Source organism: Mastacembelus armatus, chromosome 2 (genome assembly GCF_900324485.2).
Source record: "Mastacembelus armatus chromosome 2, fMasArm1.2, whole genome shotgun sequence".
NCBI classification, from domain to species: Eukaryota; Metazoa; Chordata; class Actinopteri; order Synbranchiformes; family Mastacembelidae; genus Mastacembelus; species Mastacembelus armatus.
In genome coordinates, this window is record NC_046634.1 from 7,746,049 (window position 1) to 7,758,381 (window position 12,333).

At 42.5% G+C, this 12,333-nt stretch overlaps 1 protein-coding gene across 1 annotated transcript; it reads right to left on the reverse strand.

The window, feature by feature from the left end:
- Positions 1–4,280: 4,280 nt before the first annotated feature.
- On the reverse strand, positions 4,281–8,906 carry LOC113127385 (zona pellucida sperm-binding protein 3-like). The gene is made up of 11 exons (XM_026301883.1): positions 8,457–8,906; positions 8,268–8,370; positions 7,781–7,899; positions 7,582–7,700; positions 7,169–7,272; positions 6,441–6,618; positions 6,100–6,217; positions 5,465–5,556; positions 5,196–5,290; positions 4,530–4,667; positions 4,281–4,408 (listed from the first exon to the last, which is right to left on the reverse strand). The coding sequence occupies exons 1-11, from the start codon at positions 8,904–8,906 to the stop codon at positions 4,281–4,283; spliced, it is 1,644 nt and encodes a 547-aa protein (XP_026157668.1).
- Positions 8,907–12,333: the final 3,427 nt, after the last annotated feature.

Below are 12,333 nucleotides of genomic sequence, written 5' to 3' on the forward strand. Positions count from 1 at the left end.
AACCTTACAATAGCATCCACTGGAAAAGAGTGGAGATCAGAGACCATGGCAGCCCACATCAGGCATGTTCAAGGATGCAGCATGGGAAGGGGGTGGGGGGTGAAGGTGTGGCTCTGCGGGTCAAACCACTGCTTTCCTCTGTACTCCACTGGGAGGGCCCCCAGTGTCTGTTACAACAGGAAGAGATTGAAGGTCAAAGCACAGACCTATTGTCTTCCTGCCTGTGTGACAGACGTCTGTCTTACCCTACTGACTCTAAAACAGACACTACTACACACCTTAGCATATGGGGTAAAGAAGAGAAAGTGCAATTTCAGAACTGTTGTGGCATTATATCTATTTTTTTGCCATGGAAAGTGAAATAATAAAATGCTCAGACTGATGTTGGAGCTAAAACTGCAACTTCCTCCTTATTTTCAGTAACATCACTGCAGCGTGATGTGGGAAAGAATCTTTTGTAGTCACAAAGTCATCCAGCACAGCTATCCCATCAAACGGATGCAAGCACACACTGTCAGCAGATTAACGTGTCGCATGAACAGTGTAATTTGAGCATTTGCTGTGCAACTGCAGAAAAAACAGATGCCTTTCTAGAGTTGTAAAATTCTGCTGCGGATCATATGCCATATACCACATGCCAGTGTTGTTCTGACATCTGATAAGCCTTCAAACTAATTGATGTGAAAATTACCCAGAGTCGCCCTGGGGAATTTGTTTTTAATGCAGTGCTATTTACAGTTGAACAAAGGTGTCAGGACTGTTTAAATTTAAGTACCTAAAGCATTAATTTGATTATTTGTTGCTAATTTATGCCAAACCTGAAATCGATGCAATAAACCTATAAATATGTGTTAAAAAATGAGAAAACCATACAAAAACAGAGACGGAAAGATGATAGGCAGACAGGAACTTATTTGACTGAAAGCCAGCAGGGGTTGGCGGCACACAGTCAGACAAGCAGACAGATATACAGCCGCACACTCACTGTCACTCTGCAGTCTATTAGCTTAGCCCTCATAAAGCCCTCAGTAGTACAACTTCATAAGCATTTCATGGCTGTGAAAGGCACACGTGGCATCTTTGATAAGATAAACTGCAGAAAATAAACACATGGCAAGGAGAAACCTCTTTAACTTCTCCAGCCAAACAATTCAAACATCTATTTTAGGAGATAAGGTCGTGCAGAGAGACCGCCCCACCCCTGAAACCTCAGAGACACACACTCGTCCCTTTGTGCCCTGATAAAGGAGACTGGTGGATGCATGTAATCAGCATATTATTGATAGTCTTAATGAGAAAGGCTCTGAGTCACTGAAGCCATTAGCCAGGATAAAAGAGGCTTAATTGTTTAGTGTGTGTGTGTGGGTGCACACGTGCGTGTGTGTGTATTTTATGGTGTGCACAAGTGCCTGAGCTAAGACCAGGCTAATTAAATCCATTTCCTTCGTTAGCAACTTTTTTCCCTCTCTTAATTAAGAGGGTTAATTATGGGCCTGGACAGAGGTTGTGTACATGTTTGAGTGCATTCTCCAGACCAGCCCCACATGTAATATGGCAGTCTGTATCAGAGGCGTGCAATAACACAATGAGTATTCATAACTTCAATTTCACAGGCTTTGATATTTATTTAAATTCAAGGGAGTGAATATTTTAAGTCAGATTGTATCTCTAGTAAATGATAGAGTTGTCTGCCTTGAATATTAAAGGCTCAGAGTAATAACATGGCACCATCTCTTTGATAATGGTCCCCTATGTCTGTCTTTGTTAAAAACAAGCACATAAATCCACTCTCCATTGAAAATAACTGCAGCTTTGTGTCTAAAGGAGGAATCCACGTTTTAGTTTCCTGTCAAAAGCATCAACCAACAGGTTTGGTGTTAATATCAACTTCTGTCATCACCACCGGTGTCTGGTGTGAGTGGACGTCAGCAGCATACCAATGGTGTGGAACAATATTCCCCAGCATGCTCCATCTACAGCAATAATAATTGTTGTGGCTGCCAGACACGAGAGGACTCTCCCTGACTTCCACTGGACACACACCATTACTTTTGATGGTCTGCGTGTGTGTGTGTGTGCTTGTGTCCTCAGGGTCATACATCCTCTGAAGGAAAATGGCTGATTCAGGCCTCTCTGCCATTTTGTTTGTCAACTTGGGTCCATGCTGCTATAACCGTTAGACATCTGTGGGCGGGCTAGCATCTCCAGTGTGATGATGATGATGATGATCCTCTGCAGCCATAACAACACATTAACACCTTTTACACTCTGTTGACTCCTCTTAAAGCTCCAGGCAAATGTTTTTATGTAAAAAACAAGAAACACATTTGTCTGAACAGCCTGAGTCTGAAAGTCTGGATGTAATGGAGAAAAGTGCCTCTTCTCTTCTCAGTGAATTTGAGACTTTTCACATTTGCTAAAACTAGATTGTGCAACAAATCATATTAGTGATTTATTTATTAGCAGGATACTTGGGTTATGTAATGAGATGATTCTGGGGGCCCATATGGTGTCGGCCCCTTTTATCCTAATAGTGGCGGCTCTTGGGAGCCTTTAGTGGGAAGACATTAACCTTCTTGTTTCTGGTTGTAATAAATCCATGAATCATTATTAGCGCCACAAAGAGTTTCAGCAGCTTTCAGTTGTTTTGGTTACTGTCCATAACTTGAATGTTTTGATTCGGTCTCAGCACTATTACTACACCACCTTCCCAAAATCAAGCCTTAAAAAGTCAAAATTTGCAAAAATCTGGTGAACCGCCAGATATTTCCCTCAGGAGCTGGTGGAGAGAACAGCAGAGCTAAATGGAGGGTGAATATTGGACTTTGCATCTTCCGATGGCCGTAAACATGACATCTAATGAATGGCAATTTGCTGTGCGTCTGCAGGATGTGTAAATAGACAAGTGTCTGCTGACATGTTGCCTGTTAACCTTATAGTGAGACATTAAAAAAGCCAATTAATGCTGCTTTAAACTGTGTTGATATGGGTATGGGACTATGAGAGGACATGAGCGAACTGTGCTTCCTCATACTGGAAGAGTGAAGCATTTAGACAGCAGCTAGTAACAAAAAACTCTTCCTTGCTCTCTTTATTTCTCCTCTATCTGACAATCATAATGAGATCCTACCTACACAACCTCAAATACTCATTTTAGGGAGATGCTTGTGGGTGTGTGTCTATCACTGTGCCTCTGAGTGTGTGCGCTTGTCGCTGTTGTGCGTTCTGCTGGTGCATCATTAGGTAGGTCTTTTTATTAGCCTCTGGTGAGTTGAAGATGGGAGGGGGTCAGCGTTGCTTCAGCTGTAAACTAGTGCAGCCGTCAGCCCTGTGCACAGGAACAAACACCCCATTAAACCAAGGCCTTCACATATTACTGTAATAAAAGCCCCTGCTCTCGCCTTTATGGGCTTTTTAATTATGTCTATTTGTCTTGCTGGGCTTGTGAGCAACAGTTCATGATGAGCCCCATTTCACGAATATGCCGCCACTGGCAGAAAGCTGGAGGGGGTGAATTAAAGGGAAAAGTTGAAAATGGCCCAAAGCTAAAATATGACCATTGTTCCTATAATGGTACTTTGTTTTACCTCACAGTAGGGAGCAAGTGGCACTGCTTTTCACTTCATTTTTGGAGGGCTTTCTTTGTTTTATGCGTGGATTATTGTAAAGATGGGGAAAAAAACTCATGCTGCTAAAGTGAATTACATGTCAGTGCAGCAATAATGGCGTGTATTAAATTATCTCCTTGAGATCCAGGCTATGTCTGGACTAGCTGCAGGGGCCCTAACCATAACCATAAAATTCACCCATGAATGAATTCAGCATAAAGGCCAACACAGTCATTTTCTAACCTGTACATTTGCTTCCCTTCTTTGGCTTTGTACAGTATAATAAGTGTGACCACCCTCACTCACCCACCTCCCCATTTAAAATATTCTACATACACTGCTGCACATTTTTGTATTTAAGGTATTTTTCCATTATGCCTCAACAAAGTAAACAGAAAAACCCCACCTGCTACTGAAGCCTATTGATTGATAGAGCAATATACAGCACCTCTTCATGTGCACTATGCATTTTATGGCCAGGCTGTACACTACAGCTTAAACCCTTTTAACCCTGACACTTGCAACAATATACAGAGGCACCTGTACAACAGACTGTACATTGCTATTAAAAAAAAAACAACAAAAAACCCAAAACATTAAAGTGCTTCTTTAGCTCAGCTCAAAATGACAGAGAGGAATAAGGATTGGTTCTAAACATTTTATTGTCTTAAATCAAGTACAAACAACATGTCCAGTGCGTTTACGTAGTCTGTGGCAAGTGACAGCATATGTGAAAACTAGCAATACCACAGCCAGCACTGCACCCACGCCACACAGCAGGGCTACTGATGGGTAGGAGACTGAGGGAGGAGGAACAGGGAGAGCAGAACACAAACGTTATTGGTCCCATTAGTTGTACAATTTAGCAACAGTAAATGAAAGAGCAAGAGAAAAGTGTGAAAAGCACCAGTGGCATCTTACCTGCTTGAATCACTGCCTGAGTGTGTGGCAGAGAGACCGGCTCTGGAGGAAGCTCAGACAGCTCAGTCAGCTGCTCTTCCAGGATGTTCTCCTCCAACAGGATGGGGCCCAAAGCAGCCATTCCCTCCCACTGCAGGTCTGGTGGAAATTCAAATGCAATAGAGGAAGGATGGAGGGGGGGGGGGGGGGGTGGATAATAACTTAGTGCATTTAGCCAACTGAGTCAACCATTCATGACACAACTGATTGGTTGGACAATTAAAGGGATTAAGTCAAAATCAATCCTCCGAAGATGCATAAACAGCATGTGTGCCAAATGAAAGCAAGTAAGCTTGTCTAAAAATGGATGGAACCTCTGCTTGTCTCTTACTCTTTGGCTGATTATGTTTCACTAGACTAGGTTGCTAAAGGCCATTTGGATCCATTCTAAAACATTTAGTGACTTATGCTACATTCAGACCATCCCATAGTGTCCAGCCTGTTAGGCATGACCTCCTAATGATTATAAAAATGTCAAAGGGACATAAGGATGCCCTTTTGTGACAATTTTTTGATATTGGTAGCAAAAAATACTGTAAGTGTATAAAGATAAAACTCCTCCCTGGTTTTGTATCATGCTCAGTATTCATCCCTGAGGTATTGTAGAGTTGCTTCTGTAAACCATACCCGCATCTGCTGCAAGGCTTCTTTTCCCTCTCTGCTCACTGCAGCTGGTCTCACAGCAACTACACACCTTATTGTCTCCATCTGACGCCACCCATCTGTCCAGAGCCAAAAGTGTATTCAGTTAGTGAGGCTGAATAAAGCTTTTCAGGGCATTAGAGTCAATATAAAAAAAAAAAATAAAAAAAAAAAATACACAAACACACAAAATTACATTTGAATGTCAAAATAAAATAAACACTTCTGCTTTAGGTATCTTTGAGCATACTGACCTGTTGGCTTCAGTCAAGAATGAACACGCTTTGTGCTGCGAGGTGATGGGAGTATAGATCGGGGTTGCTTTCAGATAGCATGTGATATACAGCTACAAGGGATTTAACAAGACATCAGAACACACCACACATTCAGTATGTCAACAAGTATCACTGCAATTCAAAACAGTGCACAGTATTTTACATATTAAAGCCATAGGATGCAATGATGCAGTGTGTGTGCTGATGATGTCAGCTTCATTAACATATTTTTGACAACTAAAATAAATGAATATTATTAACTCATATGCATTCTGTATTCTATTGTATTTAGTCCCAGTTCATTTGCTACCTCTGCTGGAAAGTGTGTGAACTCAGCACAGTTTTATACCTTTGGGACTATTACAGCCTTCAAATGATAATTACCAACGAACATATTATTATGGGTCAGCTGAGCACAGAGAAGTGAACGCCAGAAAAAGGACAAATTAACACATTGGCTAAAACACAACTCTCTACAGTGATAGCACTGTTGGCATAAAAAGCAGAAGTAAATGTGAAGGAGAAAAACTACCTGAGAAGTTAAATGTGTGACTTTGACACATGTTCAGTAGTTTTAAAACTGTATAAACACATCTCACACTAGATGCACTTACTGAATTCCTATGATCATGGTAGAACCTGAAGGCTTTCAGCTGGAAATGAAGTTTATCCTCCTGGCTTCTCTGCATGAAGTACGACTTTGCCCCTGTCAGCTTAGCATCAGTTAAACACCTTATATGGTGCAAAACAGGAACACAATTCATTTTCATAAACATAGAATCCCACTCTTTACAGGACAATGCATGCTCTTAATAGGTATGGCACGGTATGCAACTATAATTTTCAAATATATATTCTGAATATTATGACTGGTTGACTCCTTCAGGCAAATACAACCACTTAAATATTTATATTTAGTGGCTGTTTCTGGCCTGTTTGGGTATCGGCTTCTCACCCATGGTTGCTGATGAAGTGGTATTGGGGATAAGAATTGGGGTTAGGGTAAGCAGTGGCCACGCAGCTGTCAGCATAGACCCTGAGTGGAACGTGGTGACCCTGGAGGACAGACGCCTCAATGTGCATCACGTCATTCAGCCAGTAAACACTGGAAGCCCTCTGAGACTGCCAGTCCTCTAATCAAATACAGAAGGAAAACATAAGTGGAAAAGCAATGCTCGGTCCATCACTGATTAGATGAAACTTAAATGATGCCCAGGAGGCAAGTGGGTCAGTGCAGCATCAACAGTAGAGGAGATGCAACTAATATAACAATAAGGCATATGCACTTTCAATGAGACAATATCTGACATACAGATGATGCAAACTGCAAAAAACTACTTCAAAAGTTTCAGTATTTCTTTCATTACTTTATAGAGCCCACAGTTACAGTAAGAAAATCACAGGAGATGTGTTCTCTTAGGACAACAATTTGATGCAATCACTATGTGCCCTGTGTAGTTTAAAGTTAGTTAGAAAGTGCAACCAACTATTGATCACTTTACTGTGACTGACCCTGCTGGGTCAAGTGCAGCCTACAAGGCATGTAATTTCAGCTCATCACCATGCACCAACAGTTTCACTCCTGTTTATCAAGTCACTGTTTAGCATCTTTAGGAGTCATGCCCTGAATTCCACAAGGCCGGGTGTGATTGCACAAGAGCATCAGCTAAGGTGTGTCCCCACCTGTCATAAGATGCAGTGAGAAGTGCAGCTGCTGCTCTGCCAACATGTCAGAGGCAAACAGCTTCCAGGTCGGCCTCAAGGCATCGCTGCTCACGTAATGTTTCCTGTGGGGGGGGCATTTACAGGAGAGGGGAGAGGGACTCAACAAGGAAGAAGGTACAATACCTGCAGGCTTGAAGTTACAACTTATATAATCACATTGAATGCGGTTCAAAACCTGTTTCATGGTCATACTGGCCAGTGCATGAAAGTATGAAGGAAAACTTGTAGAGACAATAAGGTGAGTATAAATATTTTTACACCATCTAGTCTCTCCCACTCCCTGCTTTCAAAGTTTTCCAGACCTGCAGATATCCTTAATAATATATGTGCTAACAGAGGAGCTGGAATTACCACCTAACAAGTATCTTTACCTTTGATAGTGGCATTCAATTACCACCTCAGCAGGATTTGTCTTTAAAATGAGGGTTTTCCCAATGGGTGTTGGAGCATATATCAGAGAAAAGGTGTAGATGAGTTTTTCTTCAGTCGTCTAAAGAGAATATTAAACATGTTACAGGGTTTTCACACAGGCCAGAGCAAATTCTGTAAAGTAAACATAAAGCTACACACCGTCATTGTGCTGCCACAGCCCTGTAACTCTGTCTGGAACTCCAGGACCTGGTCAGTGGTCTTTATAGCAGCACAACCTCCTAAGGTTAGATCACTAGGATGAATCAACTGACTGTTTCCTAAGACCAGAGAGGAGGTAAAGACTTAAGACAATTACTGGAGGCCAGTCACAGCAAGAGGAGGTTCAGCAACAGGACAAACACAAAGACTTCCTAATGCGTTGCTATGAAGTCAGCATTTGAGCACCAAGAATGCTCCTGCTCAGAGTGAAGCAATAAGGGGAAACATAATATTGATCACCATACACTGTGCCATTTGCAGCAATCAGCAGTGTCCTGGCTGCACCGCTCGATTCCATTTTCCAGCTCGGGCCTTTAACCTGACCCTTTGTTTTTCAAGCATTGGAGCAGAAGGCACGTTAACCTAACCCTGATGCCGCAGCAAACAAAAAGCTGATGAATTCCAACAAGTAACCGGCAGCTATTACCTAGAAAGTTCTGTTTGACCCATACGGTGACCTCTTCTTCGCTGCAGTGCACTGACACGCTGTCAGCTGGCACAGGCACCCGCTGCTCAAACTTCACCAGCACCTAGAACATCATTCAAACTGAGTTACAACAGGCCTACACAGTGTGGCTCACAGATCAAAATGCCAACAGCACATTTTTTTAAGTACCTTTGATTCCTGCTTGACAGGAGAGTTCAGATCTGGACTTTGAACCGGCAACTTTAACAACTCTTGAGCGTGATCAGTTTCCCCTGACTGCAGCTGCTCTGAGGTCGGCTTTCCGGCCTTGGATCTCATCAGGTGTTCAATGGTTTGCATCTGGCGCACAGGAGGCTGGGGAAGTTTTTTCTTGCTGATGGCTGGGCTTCTGAGCTGGTATGTCCTGAGCTGGTAGATGACAGGAGGACGTACCAGACCTCTCAGCTCTGTCTCGTTTGACTGATCATCTGTTGTCTGTGGCGAGCCTGGCAACTGCAAACTAGTTGTCACATTTTCTTGTGGGATTTGGTCCAGGGTCTCATTATTGTTAAGGTTAAACCAGTTCTGTGTGGCAGCACAAAGATTTCCACATGAGAAAAGAAGTACAACCCTCAACAAAACCACTGCTCTGAACCCCATTACAACTTTTCACATAAAAAAAAAAAGAGTTTGTGGCTTGATATCGGGGAGCACTGCTGCTTTTGTCCTCTGCCCAAAAACTAAGCGTGAAAACTTGGCTGAGGCTCCACCTACTGCTAATGACTTGATTGGATTCCAGCTTCTCTCTTCCTCTCTCCCTTTTCATTAAAAAGAATTGCAGATTAGATGATGACTATTTGGCTGTGCACCCCAAAGGTCAAATTCACAGCCTGTTTATCCAGTGTGATCTCCTATTCTCTAATTGAACTTAAAAATTGTGCACATTGCTACTACTGAAACAGGGAAAGAGCTAAGATATTATACATTCCTGCTTTAAAGCTCGTCTGCCAAATCTCACTTGTCACGATGGTAATGAACAAAGACTTTAATAAACAGAAACAAGCCTGACCCTAACAGCGAGCGGCTTTCACTGCCCTCATGAGACTAATCAATCAAGACTCTTAGGGAGTTTGAATGCCATGCTTTTTGAGCTGCATGGTGTTGCATATCAAGGCGATGTGGTCAGCAGTCTGCGGGGTCCAGCAGTTACTCATAAAACATGAGATTTATGATCGTCCTCTGTGAGACTTCACAAATGTCACCACCACCAAATATATGACGTGTGTGACATGTGAAAGGAAGCAGGGGGCGTGTCCTGAACTCAAGCCAGCGGGGGCATGTCAATCACATATTTGGATAAAAATGCCCCAAAGTTTTTCTTTAATTGCACCTGTTATTAATCTTGCACTTGGTGAGACACTGAGTAGCAGAGCACCTCATAATTTAAATGTTTCCACACAAAAAATTCCATGTAAGTTTTTAGACATTTAGAGAAATGATATACTGTAAAACAGTCGCTGTATATTCAAAATGTGCTTATTCGGGTATTGATATTACAGCGTAAATATTCTGAGTATGTTGTGCATTTTTATTTTATGCATAAAATGGATAGACAGGCGTGACTTGTTGGGATCAATTCACTGTTTAACCTTTTTCATTGGATTTGAGTAGGAAAACTACACATTTGGCAACAAAAGCTGAACAACAGAGAGAGATCTGGAAATACTTTATGTAAAACCACAACTCTTTTACCTCACTCTCCATCTTTAAATTAAATATGGAAAACATGGTGACTTTTCCATTTAGACTGAGTTTGGATTAAAATAATTAAAACACAAAAATAAACATTTCTTATCATTTCCAGCCATACTTATGCAACTTTTCCAGTAAGAACATATGGATAAAAGCCATAATAAGATTTCATTGAAAGAAACTCCTGTTCTGAAGGCTAAATGAGTTTAAATTACTTCCCGTTGGTACAGACACACTAATCTAGGCTGACCTACAGGAATACATTATAGTTCTTCCTCTCTGTCAGGATCTCCCTGCAGACTCCCCAGCAGAGAGGCTGCTATTATCAGGAACTGGCTTTTATCTTCTGCTGATCAGCAGCAAAACAAAGAAAGGAGGTTTGTATGTGTGTGTGTGTGTGTGTGTGTGTTAGTTCAGGGGGCTGGAGCAAAATCAGTCCATCCCTGCCAGTCAGGACCCTCTACTGCTGAGTTCTAACTTGGTTAGTGGCCTCTAATTTGGCCCCTGGAGGGCCCTAATGTGGCCCCCATGGGGGTTTCTGAAAAAGGCCTGGCAGCTTCTACTCACATGCACACACTGCTGCCACTCCCATCAGCTTCTGTTTCAAATAATCCCAGGAGAGGACAATGCAGGTGAATATACTGATCCTCAATAAACACACACACATATTCTACTTCTAGCAGATGGAAAATTGTCAACCAGGATGGCACCCCGACAGCACAGATGCTCAGTGACAATAACACACACACACACACACACACACATACATACCTCGCCTGATTTTGCTGACAGCACAAAGTCATGGAAACAGCTCGATTTGGCCCTCACTGTACTGCACCATACGGATTATGGTTATGGAGGCTCATTAAAAACATGTAGTGGGAGATGGATTAGTTATAGCCTGCTGTTGTGGTGGGCGAGCAGCGTTCAAGATCAGTGGATTTCTGCGTGTTTTGTCAGTGTTTGCGCTGCAGTGAATAGATTTGCGTGGGACAGGGAGATATTTCTGAAGGATTTTTTATTTTTTTTGCCTTCCAACATGTACTGGCATGTGTTTTTAGATGCTGGCATCAGTTATGGTGCCACTGCTTAAAAACTATCTTGGTTTGTTGGCATTTTTAAAAAGGAAGCAAATATGTAGATCTGTCAGGAGGGTGAAGTTGAAGATGAAATATGGGTTGGCAAAAATCAGGAGGAATAAGTGTGAGAGTGAGAAGAGAAAGTGAGAAGGCCTGAAAGAAGGAAAAGTCACAGTATGTGGGGGAAGGGAAGAGTAAGTGAAAACAAAGGAGGAAAAGAAGAAAAATATGTTTGAGGGTCAGTGAACCTCAGGGTGAGGGATAACAGACAGAGGCCCGGCTGGTGCTCGGCCCATCCCGGTGGGAGCAGCATGAAATAACATCACGCTGGGCTCTGATTCACGGCCCATCAGCAGGCATTTCCAACACGCCTCAACACATGAGGCACATTCTGTTTCTGCACACTAACAGTCATGGACACACACTCAGGAACATGCGTTAACACACAGACGTACACAAGCCGTCATACAAAGGAAACACACACACGCAGAGAGCTAATGGACTGTTATTAAAGACATGCATCACACCATGGCACCTACCGACCACACACAAAGCCACATACATCTGCACATACACACACACACACACACACACACACACATGCTACTGGGATAATGATCTCTCTCTGCACAGCTAATGTATCATTTAGCAAAAAACCACAGTGACACGGCGAGGCATCAATGACACACTGCTACTTTTGGCATCACAAAACTCTTTTAGGCGGCTCATATTCACACACTACTGACCTCATTTCTATCACAACATCAGTGACATTTCTCATGAAGGCATCGCTGTCTCGCTCAGTAGTCTGCGAGTGGCCTTTGTCACAGAATAAAGGTCTTCAGTGCTGGTTGATTGACAGGTGTCATCGCCCTGTACAGAGGGACAATGCAGCAGCAGCAGAATCAGGAGCTGACCTTTAACCTCCAACTAGGCCCTACAAGAAAAGTTTCTCTCAAGGGAGCAACCTTTCATTTTTCCTGCTGTGTGATCTGGTCTGTGTGCTGCAGAAGACCTCATCTGGAGATATTTAGCTGTTTGTTAGCTGCGTAACCTCTCGGCTGCTTTTATTTGTTGCGTTGTGTGATCTGCAGGTGTATGCAAAGAGCTTTAGTCTCTCATGGTTACATGTTTGTGCTTTTCCGAAACAAGAAGTTTGACCTTTTTTGGGGTCATACAACAGGGAGGGAAATAATTACCTTCAAGCAGGAATGTCAGTGCTATTAGTGTGAAAGAAAATTGTGGTCCACTGTGGA